This window comes from Perissodus microlepis, chromosome 13 (assembly GCF_051167445.1).
Source record: "Perissodus microlepis isolate ML-2025 ecotype Zambia chromosome 13, ASM5116744v1, whole genome shotgun sequence".
NCBI lineage: Eukaryota > Metazoa > Chordata > Actinopteri > Cichliformes > Cichlidae > Perissodus > Perissodus microlepis.
The window spans coordinates 2,273,295-2,292,563 of record NC_140473.1 but is presented as its reverse complement, the minus strand read 5'-3'; the positions used below and the strand labels follow the sequence as shown (position 1 = coordinate 2,292,563).

At 39.9% G+C, this 19,269-nt stretch overlaps 2 protein-coding genes across 9 annotated transcripts in view; both read left to right on the top strand.

Moving 5' to 3' along the window:
* Positions 1 to 3,930, top strand: part of ltbp1 (latent transforming growth factor beta binding protein 1) — a 135,857-nt gene extending 131,927 nt beyond the window's left edge. For all 5 annotated transcript variants that reach the window (XM_084949537.1, XM_084949539.1, XM_084949538.1 and 2 more), the window contains 2 exons: positions 6 to 155; positions 250 to 3,930. In XM_084949537.1, coding sequence (XP_084805663.1) covers positions 6 to 155; positions 250 to 422 — 323 coding nt within the window. In that variant the 3' untranslated portion in view covers positions 423 to 3,930. The remainder of the gene's footprint in view (positions 1 to 5; positions 156 to 249) is intronic.
* Positions 3,931 to 6,124: 2,194 nt separating this feature from the next.
* rasgrp3 (RAS guanyl releasing protein 3 (calcium and DAG-regulated)) overlaps positions 6,125 to 19,269 on the top strand; it is a 39,281-nt gene continuing 26,136 nt past the window's right edge. The window contains exon 1 of one of the 4 annotated variants that reach the window (XM_084948678.1): positions 6,125 to 6,186. The gene's annotated coding sequence lies outside the window, so the exon portion shown is untranslated. Of the gene's footprint in view, positions 6,187 to 8,723; positions 9,002 to 15,289; positions 15,491 to 19,269 lie in introns of those variants that run through there. The other 3 variants (XM_084948677.1, XM_084948676.1, XM_084948679.1) reach the window with 3 other exon arrangements.

The window sequence follows — 19,269 nt, the reverse complement described above, 5'->3', positions numbered from 1 at the left end:
TTCAGATCCATACAGAGCTTTTGAGGGTTTGCGAGCAGAGGAGTGCGGAATACTGAACGGCTGTGAGAACGGTCGGTGTGTCCGGGTTCAGGAGGGTTACACGTGTGACTGCTTTGATGGATATACGCTGGACCTGTCCCGCATGACCTGCATTGGTAGGAGAGCAAACACGCATACAGCCTAAACTGTAACACAAAGAAAACATTTTGATCCAACCTTCTTTTTCTGTCATGTCACATCTGTCCACAGATGTTAACGAGTGTTTAGAACTAAACAACCGGATGTCACTGTGTAAAAACGCCAGGTGCATCAATAATGTGGGCTCCTACCAGTGTGTGTGTCTTCCAGGCTTTAAGGCCTCTGACAAACCCAACTACTGCGTGGAGGCGGAAAAACACCAGACATCCACACACACACAGTGAGCATGGACTGACCAGGAGGCGACAAGAGACGCCAAAACCACATGCATAATCTTGTATTACTATACTTGTGAGGACATCCTCACACCACTTTCACTCATTCTCAAAATGTCAACAGCAATCTTAATTTGAACTGCTGGCCTTGGTTGTAGCATACAGCAACAATCCCAAAGTAACAAAAGTTAGAATAAGAAAGTTGGTTAGTGTACCTTTATTTCTTTTATACATTTCTGGAGGCATAATTCTTTTAAGGGCACTATAGTTAAAAGTGCAGTAATTTTTTTTGTGGCAGCGTGTGGAACCTGTCACTCTTCCTCGTGGAAAGTGTAAAGCCAGAGGCAGCGAAATCAATAGCACAGAACAGAGCAGACATCACTCAAAACAAATAAGACACTGGTCAAGTCAGAGACAGCATGGAAAGAGGACCTGGCCTGGAAGTGGGTTGCAAAGCAGCTTACAGATGCATAGCAACTGTGAGTGGGGTAAAAAGCAGAAATGGCAAAGCCCGAGTGTGATTAGCAAACTGGATGAGTAGATGGGTGTCAACTAAGCCATCAGCTGATCTGCCAAAATGATGGTCAGGCTTTGTACCAGCATCTTTTTTCACTCCTGCTTTACAGCCTTATGGTTCAGTTCCTCTCACATTTCATTTTGTTGTGCTTTCTTCATTTAGTGCTGTTTGTTTTTGTGTGTTTTTGTTAAATAAAGCCCTCCTATACATTGTATGTAAGTGGTATAAATGCAGGGCCTATTATTATCCATTGTTTTTAATGAATATTTACCAACACCAGCACTCCACAAATATTGAATTTGATTTTTAGTTTTGAACAAATGTATCTTTTAAAGAAAGCCTACGGGGAAATGTTTTTTTACACATCATCTAAAGCATCATTGTGGGTGGGTTTCTTTTAGCTAGTTTCCAGATGTATAAAACGATAGATATGGACAAACACAAACTGCTATTTACAAAGGACGTTATGTGCTGTAAAAACACCTAAACAACCATTACACACAGATCATTTTTACTGGAGAAAGAAAGTCTGATAGTGGCAAATTGTGCTTCTTTTCTGCTGCTCTGTATTAAATAATTGAAAACTTGATGTGCAAAAACTCATTGTTGCACGGAAACAGAGAGTTGTACAAAATCACTTTTGCCGTTCCAACTGGTCCAAACTTGCAGTGGTTTTCCAAAAACATAAATGTAACAGTTGTGTAACAGTGCCAGTTTGCTAACTGGATTAGCACTGTTGAAAATGTCATTGTGTTTGACTAATCAGCAACACTGAGTTTGGAAAAGCTCCAGAAGATCTAAACATTCAGTGTGACTGGCACATGTGCCAGGGGTTAGACTGTCTTTCACACGCATTCATTTACAGCACACCAGTACCAGTAGATTTACTAATAAAGAGGTAAAGTAAATGGAATTTGAGGAAGGTTACAGGCAATTAATTGCATTGCTGTTTAACACTTAAGCATGTGTCTGTGATTTGTTGATGTGGTAGTTGCCAGTTCATCTGGGATACAAGTGAGTTATCAGAGTAAGTGTTTAGTGCCCTGAGATGTAGCAAAGCTTTGACCTGTAGCTCTTCAGCCCAAATGTTCAGAGACGGTCCTCGGATGTTTCTGGTAAAGGTGTTATTTGGGGTTTTTTTTCTAAACAGTGAACACAGAAGACTTTACATGTTTCACTTTCAAATGTTTTGCCTCTTTTTCCCCATATCATGTGTTACATAACATGCTAAAATGTCTGTCCACATAAAGCTATAAATATAACTCAGAGCTGAAGTGTATAAGAGCAAGTCAAAACTGATATGTTGATCAGGTATCACAGGATGGATTTTGTGATTGTTGCAGGAATTGTCTGAGAGTCAGATCCCTTCCTTTGACTTGAATAAATTGCTGCAGCCTCATATAATATGCAGATAAAAAAAACAGTTTGTACATTAAGACATGTGGCACACTAACTTCATTAATGTACTGATCCGCCTCCAAAACTCGACACAGTTTCCATCAGCTTCTCGCAGAAGAACATAGAGATTCTCTTTTAGCTGCCTTTCATTTGGCCTGAATGGCCATTCTCTTTCCAGGGAGCGATAAATTTGTGACACCTGCACTTCTTTTGTTATCAGAAAACTAAAAATTGACTACCAATTTAGTGCTTAGTAAATCTGGCCTCTGGTGTGGAGATGCTAATACTCCAAACCTTGTGGTCAACCCAAAGAAGAATTCACTGAAATCAGCAGGAACATGATGCACAGAAAATTCATTCCTGTACCAAATTTTACAACAAATGATCTCGTAGCTTTGGTATTTCCCAAAGCTGGACCAAAGTTGGTTACCTGAGCAGACAGTGTGGCTCCTTTCCTCGGGTCCTGCTGCTAGCATGTCTAATACATGCATCAAGTAACCCTGGGATTTTTTTAACCGCCATATTTATTGTGCTGTGTCACTGATCTATCACTGCTTTGTGTTTGATTGATTTTTTGAAAAAGCCATCTGTTATTTCTCTATCCAGCTCAACATCTGATGCCAACAATTGATAAAGCCCAACACTTGCAACCTTAAACAAAATGCACGTCAGCCAGTGTGTCTTCTGCCAAAACGTTTTTTGATTTCAGAGAGGATGCTTGGTCCTTAAAAGTATAGAAATACAAGTACTCACACACTCGTCATTAATCAAAGCCCATATATTCTGCACTGTATATGACACACACTAAATGAAACAAACAGTAATTTACTTGAGATGAAGATTCAGCTTAATGTACAACATGGTGCCTACGTGGAGGGGAGAAACTACATAACTGTATAAAATCTATGTCTTGTCTGGTGCTTAATTCTGTGTTTAAGTGGGGTTTTGTGTATATCATAGCAGACCATTTTGCTCATTTATCGTACTGACAAACCCTATGGACTCGTGCTGGGGGATCAAGTTGTATTTTATACCCAATCAAACTGATTGTGGATATTTAATTCTGTGAAGAAGCCAGCTGTCCAATCCTTTGCTTCCTCCATTGCCATGCCTTTATCTGTTGAAAAAACGAGCTTGTCTCTACACCACAGCATCACCAGATATGTAATATGCACTTGTTGTTTTAAAGAAAGTAGCTAATGTCTTTGAAATAAGCTTTTGTAAGGGTGTTCAGATGCAGTTAGAGAACTACTGGTTGTCTGAAACATAGCCAAAGCCACCTTCCATGTCTCTTACAAATATGTTGTTTCTTACAAGCAGGTTGTTGTGTTACCTGGTAGTACTTCCCTCAGTGTCTTGAAGGGACTGAATTCACATGTGTTTTATGTTTCCTACTTCTCTTAACTGTATTTCACTGCAAAGTCTTGCCAGGTTGCAAAGCTGCTATGAGGCAGTGATCGGAGAGAAGAACCTTGTGTACATTTAAACAAAAGACAGCTGATGTATTTGTAATATGTACATGAATAAATAGCTTTTTCTATGAATTCATAATACAATGTACATTAAACCCCTTGATAATAAACCACAAATTGTGATATTTAACACCAGCTGCTTGTCTGTTTTTACTAGTTGTAATTTTTTTAGATGATTTTATATCTATTCAACATGTATTATTTATTTATATACACACACATATATATATGTACATTCTAGTGAGTGAAAAAAGGTGTGTGAAGAATAAATACTCAGTCCATCATGGGAACGCCCTAGCAGCCTACACTTATCGCAGTGTAACTGAGGGAGGATTCAGGGTCATCTGATCAACTCTAAGTATAAGCTTTATCAAAAAGGAAGGTTTTACGCCTTATCTTCAAATAAGAGAGGCCTGAAACATGATGTTTCTTCCTCCCATTCTATTTGTAATATCCTAGGAATTACAAGTAAAGCAGCAGTCCAAGGGCAAAGTGCTTTGCCGGCGAGATACGGTAGTAAGAGGTTTTTAAGATGAAATGATTAAAATGAATCCAAGATTCCAGTGTTGCTGAAGGTAGATGTCAGAGTATCTCATTAGAAACTAAATACAATAACCTGAGGTTTGATGATTAAATGTAATACAGTCCACTGCCATATGAAGATTGTTAGTAACCTAAACCAAACTTTCTTGATGCATGCTCAGTCATCCAGGTAAGTAAATCCCAAAAGGTTGATTTCTGTTCATGTGGACGTGGCATTTTCAGTGGGAGAAGTGACTTCTTCGGTCTCAGCTGACTGCAGGTTTCCCCAATCTAGCCCACTGAATGAACAATGGGCTGTGAGGTCAGTTCCTCGATTATTAATATGCAAATTGTCATGACCACTGATAAACAACCACTGATCAAAGATCATTGATCAAAGACCAGAGGGGCTAAATCAAATTTACCTTAGAGCTCAAGTAATTCTGTAAAAATGACTGTATAGACTTCTGACACCTCTACACTAACAAAATAATCAGATAGCTAGAAAAACAAACTTCCATCAGGCTCATATTAGGCGTGGGTTATTGCATCAGAGTGATGTGGGTGTTTCCTAGCGTTGCAAACACCGTCATCCTAGTGAAAGTGTGCACTGGTTGACTGATGCATCTGTCAGTAAAAGTAGTCACACCTTGTGCTTTAGCGCTTCTCTGGTTGCTGCCCTTTTGGGTACTGCACCTGGAAGTGATGAACTCACCTGCTGGTAGTTATCTGATCCCAGTCTCCTACTTAAGAGGAAGAACAACTTGTTTGGTCCTTCAGTGGGCTGGTTTCAGTCATTATGCAAATATACTGTTTATAAGACCGGGGAAACCTGCAGTCAGCTGAGACTGAAGAAGTCACTTGGGTGAGTGACAAAACGTTTCTCCCACTGAAAACGCTACGTCCAGATGAACAGAATCAACTTTTGGAGGTTTACCTACCCTTATGATTGAGCATGCATCAAGATGTTTGGTCAGTTGATACCTGGTTGATGATCTGGAAACTTTGTGAAGCTGGTTCCCATCTCTGCATGACTGCTCTGTTGCTGCTCCAAGACTTTTTTGTCCTGTGCTGGGACCTGAAAGTGGAAACTGACTTGCACAGAAAGATTCCTGTGCATGTGTCTGCGATGGAGCCCTGGACCTCACTACTTAGAAATCATTTAGCATTAAACCTTGCATCTAAATCTATTTCTTTCAGTGTATTGTTAAACACCATCTTGCTCAAGTTGTTCAACTTTTGAATGAGAAACATGTCGAATGCTGTTATGGACCGTGTAAGATGGGCATAGCATCACTGATGAAACTCAGTAATGAAACTAAAGGAACACTGCAACAGATGATTAGCGATTAGCCAACTAGTCACAGTGCCATCCTTATACATCTTAGTAGGTACTGCTAAGCAAATGAAAAAATCCAGACCTCAGACTGATAAAGTCATACAGAAAACAATTACTTTAATTATTTATTGCTGCCAGTGGTGGTTCTGTAGTCTGCCTATAAGGGAGTTAAAGCCAGAATGAGACACTTTATAGAAAATAAAAACTGATGAATCAGCTACAAAAGAATCTGTTCACTTCGCTTATAGATAAAGTCTGCTCCTCCCCTCTGTCTCTATCTGTACCAAGACTACTCACTGATATTTGCAGAGTTGTCTTGCACACCACCCTTTGTTTTCAGTAAATTCTGAATCTATTTCTGGACTGAGTGTGTGGAAAAAAAAGCCAGGATGGGAGGGGAATCTTTGGGTAGCAAGATAACCTGCAGCAGTTTGAGTTTTCTGCATATTGCTGGTTATCCTGATGAGTACAACAATAGGATCATGATTTCTGTAGCAGATGTAAGCTGGCAGTGTTCACAGTAAGGTAGGTGCATATTTTAAGACATGTGAGTATAATTGTTTATTACTTTAAACCACGAATATACAGCTTGGAGTTAGTTTAGGAAGTAGTCTTCTAGTTATTGCAGGTTATTGTTTTGCTCTGGGATAATGTGGTATATTTGAAACATTTTCTTTTATTCCTACACAGTACTTCCCACCAATCAGGGGTCATACTGTGCTCTGCAAGGGTAAAGTTTGAGCTTGAATGACCAAAGCACCTGACAGGTCATGGTTGCTTTAACAGATGATTTAAAGAAACATCTGGACTCCATTTGGATTATTTCACTTATTTGTAGTTTGTGAAGGAACTTAGTGACTTCACATTAGACCTCCATCTAGCACATTAAAAGCCGTCCTTTTGATTTCAAAAAGACATTTAATTGAATATTCCGTTACTTCATCTGATACAGAAATCAGCAGCTTGGAAATAGCTATTTAGCTTAGAAATATTGAAGATATGATGTAGTGTAGACTTTTACATTTCATTTAATTGCTTTAAAACCTTTTAAAAAAATAAACTCTTCAAGAGCTTTTATAACCTCTTGTCGTTTTTATAAAGAGCCCTCCATTTTCAGAGTCTTAAAAGTAATTAGACTATTGATCAATTAACTGATAAGCAGTTTCATGGCCAGATGAGTCTGTTCATTCAGTATTAGACAACAAATTAAGCAAAAGCTCCAAGTGTTGAAATTTGGTAATTGTTTACTGGAGCACCATCTTAAATGGAAGTGGATTGGCATTTATCTAGCACTTATTGAGTCTTTACTCACAGTAGACTACAAGCCAAATTTAACTATCCAGTCATACAATATTTCATTCTATACACACTGCAAGCATTTCATCTACCTCTCATCCAGCAAAAGAAAAGTCCAAAGTTCAAGCAAGAACCTTGCTGCAAGGCGACAGTGGTAACCTTTTGCATTCCCATTACAAGAGATAACAAATCAGATAAATCAGAAAGATACCGAAAGTTTAGCTACAGCTTAACCAAAATTCTGCTGTATTCTTAAGAAGAAGGAATGCACTGGTTAGCTCACCAACTGAACTGGAGGCAGTAAAGTTTGTCAGGGTGTAACTGGTTATCCTCCATCACTGGTGCTTTTAGAGGTATAAATGAGACAAAACCAAATGCAGTAAGCTAGAGTGCAGATATCTATATGCTGTGGCCACACTTTGCAACACTTCTAACAGCTTAACAAATATCAATAAAAACTGTTTGTTTGCAGGTTGTTACATAGTGTAGAAAAAACTGAGCGACCTTACTTACATTTGAGAAAGATGTAAGGGAGACAGGCCAGGAGAGGAAGAAGAGAGGTTATATTTAAAGGTTAGGACCGCAGGAAGACCCTGAAATAATATGTATGTGCATTTGTTGTGAAGCACATCAACTCTAAGTCAGCGGTCCCCAACCCCCGGGCCTCGGACCGGTACCGGTCCGTGAGTCGTTTGGTACCGGGCCGCGAGAGTTGAGGCTCAGGTGTGAAATGTATAGTTTTCAGGGTTTTTATCGGTTTTCAGCGTTATTTTGTTATCGTTTTTATCGTTTACTCTGTTTTCCTGGGTCTTTTCACGTGTGTTATGAATAAATCTTCTTTTTTTCGTTACCGGTACTAGTTTTATTTTGTTGTATTTATCCGCGACACATTAAAGGCCGGTCCGTGAAAATATTGTCGGGCATAAACCGGTCCGTGGCGCAAAAAAGGTTGGGGACCGCTGCTCTAAATGCTTTACGCCCTATGTGGATCATAGACTGCATATACATATTAGACAGATGTGATGACATTTAGATAAATGTAGCAGGACTGACTGTATCAGTGCATTACACAAACAGAGATACATTCTAATAAGGCAAACAAGTGTGTTAAAAATCGTCCTCCTCCTCGTCTTTGTAGCCCAAAGAAGACAAAGGGGGGAAAAAAAAGCATGAGGATTAATAAATAGAATGTAAGGAGACTTAACCATCCCCCACAGTAGTTATCGCACAGTCTTTAATTGAAATTGTGTGTCTGAGACAATAAAAGTTGGAGTTCAGTTCTTTTTGTTCAGCCAGGCAGCAGGATGTGCAGTCATTGCTTTTGTTTAGGGAGACATTTTTAGAAGCCCAGAGAGACAAAACAATGTGTACAACGTCATTAGAGTGGAATATGGGATAGGGTGACCCACTCACTGAGGCACACAGCGACAATGCAGGATCACACATGTGCGTACTGCACCCGTGCTGTAGACCGTCACTCTCAGAAACATAAAAAAGAAAGAAAGAAAATAACTCATCCAACTTGCAACTGCGGATTTCACCAGACACAGTTGGTGAAATGCACTGAACAAAGTTATCACGACTGACGGGCAAACATCAATGTGCGCAAAAGCATATTGTGATAGATTTCCTGCTCTGCTCTTTACCCCCTCTTTACCGTGTGTGGTCCCTATATTTAGCCCGACCAACCAACGCAGGCAGGAAACCTAAGTTGGGAAAGAATTGAAGGAAGTCTAGTGGCCATTTAGACAAACAAAAACAGACTGAGATCAGTGCTGGTTGAATACACACTATAACTGTATGCAGCTGAGACAAAGGGCTTTACAAAGATAGAGAAGCAAGCTGAAGAAAGGGCTGGACGATACTTTAACGGAGCTCTGACAGCTGGAGCGCTGCTCTGGTTTTAGCAGCAACCTTTTCAGTCCAGGTGGATTTTAATATTAATGCTCATTTGAACAGACTAAAAGCTATATCTGTTCACGGACATGTTTAAAAGGCAGATCCATGAGATGTTCTGGTAGACCCTGGCAGAGTCTCAGATGAGGTAAGAAGTTTGTGTGTTGAAACCTGCAGCAAAACTAAAAATTGACTTGAGCTACAAAATTAGGAATCAATAGTTGAAATGTGAACTGTATTGTGCTTTAATTACATATTATGGCATTTTCCTGGCTGGACTGATGGATACTGATAACATAACTGGGTCTTTATATAGTCTTCAGCTCGTTGAAGACTATATAAAGTGACTGGTTGCTTTTGCTATGACAAAAGCAACCAGTCACTTCGAAACCTCCTCTATGTGCTCCAGCTGCGTATGTCCATAAACACATGCATCACCTCATCAGAATAATTTTTTCATTGGCTGTCACGGCCACCACACAGATTTGACTGATGGTAATCTGACTCTGTCCCTGGTAGATTTAATGCAGTTGCATTTATTCATAGGGTTACTGGGCTGGCTGCAGCTTTTCAGTACAGTTACCGTCAGGTTTAATGAGTAACCTCTACTGAGTGCTGCAGGGAACTCACTCCTTTCTGTGAACTGTCCCTGCCTTGTATTGTTACTTATAGTCAAACAGACTCTGCGCTTATAAACTTACATCGCATTTAAATGGCAAAACCTGGAAATGAGTAACTCATCAGTCTGTGAGCCACAGGCTTTTAAGGTTACTGTGTGATATTCTTTACTTATCCCTCTGAGGCCTAAGTCATCCTCAGCCATATCCCTGTGCTAGCAGGATATGTAAGTTTTCTTCTTTTAAAAATAGTTTTCCAAAAACAAAAAAAGAGTCACAGCACAGAAACAGCACTAGTGATAGTTAATAATGATCTTATGGCCTGTCCTATTACACTGCAGTGCAGCATTCAGTACTGCTGATTACATAATTGTACAGCGTCCAAAATAAACCACTGGAATGAAAGGAGATAAGTCATACTCATCTTACTCAATCAAATTTGGGGAGTGTTTCTCACACACCAATGTTAAGCCCTCTTCACACGTTTAGAGATTATCAGTGATGTAGAGACTACAGAAAGTCGATGACACCACGACTTCAAGTAAAAACAGGGAAAATAACACAGTTGGGATACTTAGGATACTGCTGATTGACATTTGACTGGGAAGTAAAGACAACCAGAGGCTGGAATGTCAACTACCAACCAACCAATAAGGTGACACGGCACAAGGGAACCACTTTCTATATGAATGTGACCTTAGTCATGGAGCTCCACAGTAGGACTGATAATTTAAGCATTGCACATTAAACAGTATTTGCAAACACAGCTATGCAGGTTGAGCTATGAAACCAGATCACACAAATCAATTAAACTATAAAAAAACAAAAAAAACCCCAAAACACCTTTTTTAGATTGCTTTGGAAAACTGTCATCCTGCTCTTCACTCTGATTTTTTATTTATTTATTTTTTACATTTTTATTAAAATGTCAACATAATATGGTATATTTAGTAAAAGCAAGTGACCTCTGATGAAGAGGCCATAATTGCATATGAGTCTGCACAGCTTGAACCTGTGAGAGTGCAGAATAGATTAAATTGCTTTATAACAGATGGAGACTGGAAATGTCTGTTGAGATGCTAAAATGAATTATATGACAAAATGTTCTCCTCAACTGGCAGAATGTCAAGTGGCTTTGAACAGGCTCCACAGAGGATCAGCACACGCTGCACTGTCATTAATATGGCCACAGATTTGTCATAAAACTATGAGTATCTCACATCTTTATTGAAAGGTGAATAATAATCTGTATCCCATGTAGTACTTCTTATAGGGCATCTGCTGGAGACTCGCTTGTCTTGGTTTGATCCAGATTAATACGCAGAGATAAAATAAAGCAGTACCCTCTGTTTATTGATAGCTTGGAATCCTTATTTGGTTATAACAATACTAGTAATAAATGTAGCCTGTTTGTAGTTCTGGAGGCCAGAATTACTGAATTCAAGACCTGGTTCTGCACCCATGGCTAGCCAGGACCCTGTAGTTGGTGCATTGTAGCTCTCCACCAACAGATTGTCTGATGATGAGGAAGAGTAGTAATAAACAGAAGCCCCGGTACACCATCGCCAATTATTATGTCGCTAATTATTTTTTCTCCACTTGGTGACACACACACTGTGGAACAAACTCTAGTTATTGGAGATTCTGCTATCAGACATGTGAAGCTAGAGGCACCAGCAACAATAGCAAACTGTCTTCCAGGGGCCAGAGTAGCAACATTGAGGGAATCCCAAATCTGCTGGATGAGGGTAAATGTAAATTCTGTGAAATTATAACTGACACTGGCAATAATGACACTTGGTTACCTCAATTGGAGGTCACTAAAATCAATATCAAGTTGGTGTGTAACTTTGAGAAATCGATGTCAGACTGAGGTTTTCTCTGATCCCTTTCTCTGACATGTTCTCCTTACATTGCTGTCTGTCTGAGTGGTGTCTAAAACTTTAGGCTTCATAGATCATTTGGAAACTTTCTGGAAAAACCTGGTCTTTTAGGGGAGATGGCATCCATCCCACTTTGGATGGAGCAGCTCTCATTTCTAGAAATCTTGCCAATTTTTTTTTTTTTTTAAACCCTCCAAAATATGAAAGTTGCAATCTCACATTCCTCTCTGCAGCTTCTCTCCTCCTGTTATCCTGCCAAAACCCTATCCTCTTAGAGACTGTGTCTGCTGCCAGACCACCAGAAACAGACCAAAAATCTGCAAAAAACAATTTATATATATATAAAAAAATCACGAAGAAAGAACAATATACTATCCATAACTGCACCAGAGGTTAATACAGTGAAATGTGGATTATTAAACATTAGGTCTCTCTCTTCTAAGTCTCTCTTAGTACATGAATTAATAATTGATCAACAAAACGATTTACTCTGCCTTACTGAAACCTGGTAACAGCAGGATATTTATGTTAGTTTAAATAAATCTACACCTCCAAGTCATACTAATTAAATCCAGGATTAAATTGAAAATTATTCTCATCACATACAAGTTCACCGTCTCTGCTTTTAAGATTAGATTACTTTCCTTTTTGCTAAAGCATATAGGTAGGGCTGGATCAGGTGACCCTGAATCCTCCCTTAGTTATGCTGCAATAGGTGGAAGCTGCTGGGGGATTCCCGTGATGCATTGAGTATTTTTTTCAGTCACCTTTTCCACTCACTGTGTTTATATACACCTCTCTGCATTCAATTATTAGTTATTATTAATTATTAGTTAGAGTTATTATTAATCTCTGGCTCTCTTTCACAGCATGTCCCTGTCTTGTCTGTTTCCTTTGTATTATCGGAGAGTCTTTAGTAATAAATACTCATTTGATGCTTTTGTGTAACTTATGTCACTTTGAATGTTTATTGCAGTGCATTGTTTTGGATGGTTGAAGCTGGTCCAACTTGCCCGCTTCCTCTGTTTCTTGCATCTTCATCTCTTTCACTACAGATCACAATATTGTCTGCAAACATCATAGTCCATGACTGCCTGACCCGAACTGTTAGCCTTTCCATCACTACAGCAAACAGGAAAAGGCTTAGAGCTGATCCCATCCCCACCTTGAACTCTATCACACCCCTCACCACTGTGCTGGTGTACTCATATACCATATCTTCCATCACCCTCACATTCTTTTCTGCCACTCCCAACATATTCACGCAGCATTGCATTTCCACTCTCTGTAGATCCACAAAGAAAGCGACTCCTTCTGACCTTCTCCATCAACACTTTCAAATTAAACATCACATCTGTAGAATCGTTCCTTGGGCAGTACTGCAGCACACGGATCATCACCTCTCTTCTTAACCTAGCTTTAACTACTCTTTCCTATAGTTTCATGGTATCATCAGCCTTATCTGTCATTAGTTACTACAGTTCTCACTCATGTTCTTGAAAATTCCACTTCTGCAATTTTCAGGCATCCTCTCATTTTTCAAGGTCATATTAAACATATAATAAACATTTATGTCATCTGACATGCAGTTTACCGCCAATCCATTCAAATTGAATTATATATTGAGTACTAGATGGGACTTGGAGGGTCAGTGCAACAATTTGCACTTTGTTGTTCTATGTGCACCATCAATAATAACAATTATCCATTTTCCATTTGTTATCACCTCTTCTTTGAAGCCAACCTTTCTCTGATGACCTGCCTCCATCAAACGCAAGGTCAGAGCTGTGTCTAAGATGATCATATTGAAAATATCACCTCTGATTTACAGTCTGACCTCAGAGCATGCACCATTGTAACAGCTTCAGTATAGTAATACATAACAGGGCCAATAATTGCTTGCATTTTTCTTATGGCCATTTTTGATTATGGCCATTTATGAGTTCCCCTAGGTGCTATAGCCCAGGAGTCATGTGCTTTCTTAAGACTGATATAATTGAATCTTATTTGAATGTAATGGAGCAGGTGGAACCAGAATGCTGAAGCTAAGTACTCAGTGATAAACAGGACATGTGAGTGTGTGAGAGGTGATCTCAGCTCTTGAGTCCACTTTGTAGGTGGGGGGTGTCCAGTAGAGGTGGAGGATGAACTCAACCTTGACGCCTATTGTTTTATGACCCCTGTCTGGATGGGCCTGGGTCCCCTGCCCTTGATGGATTCTGGAGAACAGGGGTGCCTATGGGGTCAGTGGGGGAGCTAGCTCCAGGAAGAGGGTACCCCCCCCCCGGTGGTAGCCGGGATGAGAATCTTGCCGAGGTCTGAGCTGGTGGGCTTCTCTGCTGCTGCAGTGCGTCAGCACCTGTGGGGGCCTATTTCCCCCCCACCACACTCACTGCCAGTGACTGGTTCCCCCACCCGCTGGTGGATTGGTGTTGGTCTCGATGTTTGGCAGGTTTGGCCCCCCTGGCTGTGTCAGGCCCCTTTCCAGGCGTGGAGGGTATCGGCTTCTACACCATGGCATGGAAAATAAATGTGGTGGGCATTGTTCTTGGCTGTCAGACAATAATTCTGATTGCTACAGTGCCGGACAGGCAAGGAAAAAAAAAACAAAAAGTGTGTGAACACAGAGGCCGTCAGCCATTCTGTCATCTGTCTTATACCAGAATTAATGTAACATCTGCATGCAACAGCACACTAACTATTTTGGTGGCTGCCTATAAAAGCTTCAGCAGGCAGCAGACAAACACAAATATCAATAGCTGGTAAATGTTGTGGAGCTTTGCACATTCAATGCCAGTGTTGTTCCATGTTATATAGCAACCTGACAACATTCACAGAAGTAGTGGAGATGTCATATTAGGTCCAGGCAGGACATCAGTGTGCACTGTCTGGCTGCATAAGGCCTCATCTGCACAAGACGGGAGCCATCAAGTGCATATAAAACAGGGATGTAGCTATCGGTCATCCCAAATTGAAGCTGTAAAAGTGATTTTTTTTCTAATTGGCTATAGGAGGCAACTACTGTGGTTTGCAAAAATAGGCAGTAATTATAGATAAAATGTGACCTGTGACTTCAACAATCACTTACCTGAGTTTATGGTCTCACTCGTTATTGTTTTGTAAATTACAATCCCATTGTTGTGAAGGAGAATATTTTTGTAGCCGTTTCTGGTGTAAAATGAAAAAAAAGAAAAAAGCTATACTTATCAGTGTTACTGCTTTATCAACGGTTCTGATTCAAGAGCATATAAATGACTATAGATTCTTTGGATACTAATGAAAAGATATGTGTAACTTCCAGGTCTGAGACGGTTAAGCCAAAATAGCATTTTTTAAAAATGTTGATAAAAGACAATGCTGTGAAAAAAAAAAAATAAAAAAAATCTTTGTCCCCCTCCTCATTTGTAAATGTGATGATTAGACAAAGTAAAAGCTATCCACAATGATGGGCTCAATCATTAGCTTCAAGTCAATTAAATAAACAAAAAGAGTCATGGGACAATCCTGGGCTTGCTCATTGGTTCTCGATTTGGCATTCACAAGTGGTAAGGTAAGTTTCTAAAAGAAAAAAAAAAAAAAGAAAAAAAAAAAAGCTACAAACAAGATTTAATATTCTCATCAACTTAAATAGTCACCAGTATGGTTTGTATATTAGCTAATGAAGCTAAAATGCTAAACTGCATCTTGTGGTTGAAAGTAGCTGAAAATTGTGTTTGAATGTATGAAATAACGTGATAGATATGCTCTCATTTTCAAATATATTCCTCTTTAAATGAATAAATTTAAGCAGGTCGTCAAGTTAGAACTAGGATCTAACTTGTTAGATCAACACTGCAGTGCACTGCAATCTTCCAGTGCACTGCATTGCAATCTTCCAGTGCACTGGAAGATTGCAATGCAATACAGTGCAATCCAGTGGAAGATTCAGACTGTGCGTGTGTGTTTAAGGTCACATGGCCGACCGCTGCTCCTCCAGGCTGCTGTGTTTACTAAGAGGAGGAGGAGGTCATAGCGTAGTAAACAGTGCTACCATGGGAGTCTCTGTGCTTGACAGTCAGTAGCAGCCTGCAGTTAGTTATCTCAGTAACAGAAGCTGATCTTTAGCCTGGATGGTTGCTCATATTCAGCTCTTTGAAGGTAAGATCTGGGAGATTTTATTCCCCCTTTCCTATAAATTCTGTTGTAGCAAGAACAAAATGTAACTGCGTGTAGTTTAACTCATGAAAGAATGGGGGGGGAAGTCAGTTAAATGCATGAAGTAGCTCTGGCTTTGCTACGTATGAACTAGGCTTCAGCAATTCAGGGTTTTTAAGACAATGCACTGTCTGTGTGTTCAGAGGTGGCGCTTTTTGTGAGATTACGCCTATGAACAGTGTCCCTTGATTACACATTTGGCTGCATCATTTTGTGCTAAAGCCAGAGGCAGATACACAGTGACCTACTGTGGATGGAGAAAAAGCACAAATCACGCTAAAGGGTAAGCAACACTCTGACTGTAACAAGCTGTAAAATCAGGAGCAAGAAAAACACATGACACACAAGTCATTAATGTCTGATACATTGAAAGCAGCACAATGCCCACACGAACACTTTGAAAGTTTCAGAATGGCCTGTTTGTTTGTTTTTTGTGAATTATATTGTTAGCAGCAGAAAGCATTAAGACTCAATGGCTGAATTGTGGAGACTTTTGCATTCACTGAATATTTTGACCCTAAATCACTGAGTCACATCCATAACGCAGCACAGTTTAGATCAAGTCAAGACCAACAATTGTGTCCCCTCCCAATGCTGAGGGAGTGAGCTGTGATTAAAAGGGTAACATGTTTATTCCAATGTGTGACAAAGAAAGGCAATTGTTGTGGTGAAGTTATGAAATTATGTTTAACTGCTGACCGAGTTTGCATGAGATTCCCTCTTGGGGCTCTGGTTTCCTCCCACTTTCCAAAGATATGCGTGGTTTGGACACTAAATTAGCCTGAAGTGTGAATGTTGAAGGCTGAATGCTTGTGTTAGACTAGAGATTTTGTTAGAGTCTGTGGGACATTGAGCAAGGTGTTGTATTTGCAGGTCCAGACTAAAATTGTCCTTAAGGGAAGCTTCCTACAAACACAGTATGTGCTACAAACATGTACCAACACCTTTGAAATTTATAGTTACCCAGAGGACTGTCACATTTGATCTCTTCAACAGGGAATGAAAAAGAGGTGCTTCCATAGACATGTTTGTGATGCGTGTAAGAATTTTTTTTTTTTGTTTAAGTAAAGACAAAGTTCTCATTTGTTGATTTTTCTTCAGATGAAGACATTTCATTATTATTAAGTATTCTTAAGTTATCAGTATAAAATGCCACTTTAGCCAGTATTTACCTCACGTCTACTGGACTGTAAGTTGATATGTTGAGGTTGTTTAGTGCCGTCCAAAAATCCTGACGCTTGTTTCTTTATAGGAAAATTAGAAATCGGTGCAATGAAGTATGTGCAAACAAATTGTAATATAGCTTAAACTCTTAGGCAAGCGTTCTAGTAATGTATTCAAGCATTCTTGAGGAGCCATTCTCTGTGAGGGTGAGCCTAAACTGCTTCAACAATGACGAGATCCAGGCTCTCCATTCCCTAACTGATATCGCTCCATTGTGTGCGTTTTTTGGCCACTCAGATTCTTTTCAGATGGTATTGCACAGTGACTCCAAATCTGATGGTGCTGTACAAAAATCCCCAACACTGATCCAAAACAGCACAGCGCTTTTGTGTTTTATAGATGGAGACACCGACTGTTGTGTCTCTCGCCTGACCTGTAGGAAAGTACTTTGTCACCAGTTTGTGAAGAAGAGGTAAAAGGTAAATTGGCTGGTGGTGCCTTTCTACGGATGTGAGCACTCCAAAAACGTAAATTTTTCATTAATCACTCCATAAATCCTGCTAACATTGATTTTCAGCACATTTTCTCCTTGGTTCAGTCCTGACGGTCACCCTTCCATTGAAACCATTTGTGATGAGGCTGGTGTGTGATGGCACTTCTCCCTCAATTTGAAATATTTGTAACATGTACAGAATCACCTCTAACCAAGTACACTTGGGCATGCAGACTCAAGGATCGAACCACGAACCTTCCATTTAGTAGGCGACCTGCTCTGCCGCCTGAGACAAACCCCCTCCCCAAAAGTTACTGGAAGAACTCATTTGCTTAGAAAGTCACTAGAAAGTCAAAAGCCAATTAAATACATCTGACACTAAAAACTAAGACCTTTGAGAACTCCAGAATCTTACCAACATGCTACATCATGGAAAAATATAAGACACATTGGTGGGAAACGCCACCATATTGATCAGGAGCTGAAAGCCATTAGAAAGAGCCCAAAGACTCAGAAACTAATAAAGACGAGTCCAGGCACTGGTGAAATGAATCCTTGAAAACAGAACAACAAAAACTAGAGAGGGTACTATTGTGCACTGATGCCTCATAGCAAGTAGGTCCATGTTTGTATTGGTTCTCTTCAGGTACACAGACTTCCTCCCACAGTCCAAAGAAATGCAATTAGTGTCCTTTGGTCAACTGATGATTCCAAACAGGTGTGAATGTGAAATTGAATGGTTGTCTGCAGCTCTGTGTTAGCCCTACAACAGATTGGTGACCTGTCCTGACCTTTGTGGCTCTTTCAGAAACAAATAGTCTCCTGTTCATGTCAACTGGGTGAACAAGGATTTATCAAAGCTGTCCGCATAGAGAGAAATGCTTTGCAAGCACCAGCAAAGCCAGGAAAGACAAATAATATACCATCCATATTATCCGGGGTTGAACATGAACACATACTTCATTTCCAAAGAGACTTAAATCATTTGGCAGGAATGTGTAATATGATGTGAAGTGTATCTCTATAAACCAGTTCACAGACTGGTCACTGAAAACATGAGCATGGGTCACAATCAGTGGAAGCTGACTGTGTGTAAAGAGAATACTGGACCCAAATGCAGACTAAAAATGGAGCGTGAAATGTGACTTGAACAAAAAGTGGGCTGTTGTGGCTCATAGGAGTACACAAAGCAAAGGCAAGCGGGGCAAAAACTAAACTAGAACCTAAACTGGAAAAACTAAACTATGATTACTGTGACAAAAACATAAATTCAGGAAAACTGTGAGAATGAACATGCATTACCTTAAACTTGATGCGCCATGAAGGAAAGAACACAGGACAACCTGACAAAGTCTGAATGAAACACACAGACTAAATACACAAAGGAGGTGATCAGGGGAAGTGGAAACACCTGGGGAAACAGCTGACACAAATGAACATAATGACATCAGAGGGGAAGAGTAAAACTAAACACATTGAACAAAGAAACACAAGACTTTCAAAATAAAACAGGAAACTTGGAGAGACGTAGACATGACAACACAGGCTTGACAACATGAAACACGTGGACAAGAAATACATAACAACTAGCACAGAAGGCCTGAGTGAAACTAAAATTCACTGCCAATTAATAATAATCCAACATTCCACATTATCTTCAACATATAACGAAAGAGATCAAAACAACTGAAAGTGCTGGATCACAGACCCAGCCCCTGACAAGTATGTGTGTACACCATTGCATGTATTATGTTTTGCATATTGCACATAGTCTAAGGAGCTTGGAAAGAAAAGCGTCTGGCAGAATTTTCCACACCAAGACTAAAGCTCTGACATTTAATGAGCGATGTCACACTTGATTTGGTTTGTTGAGGTGCCGGGCTACTTGGAAAATCAGTATCGTAGGCAGCCAACTACGTCATTTAGACAGCTGAATAAGGATCAGCAGTGCATCATGGGAGATGGGGCCTCTGGTGGTTCTGACCTTGTTAATGGCTAAGCATGTCATCACCTTGGTGAAGCAAAAAAAGACATCCCTTGCCAACATCTAATTTATACAGAGACT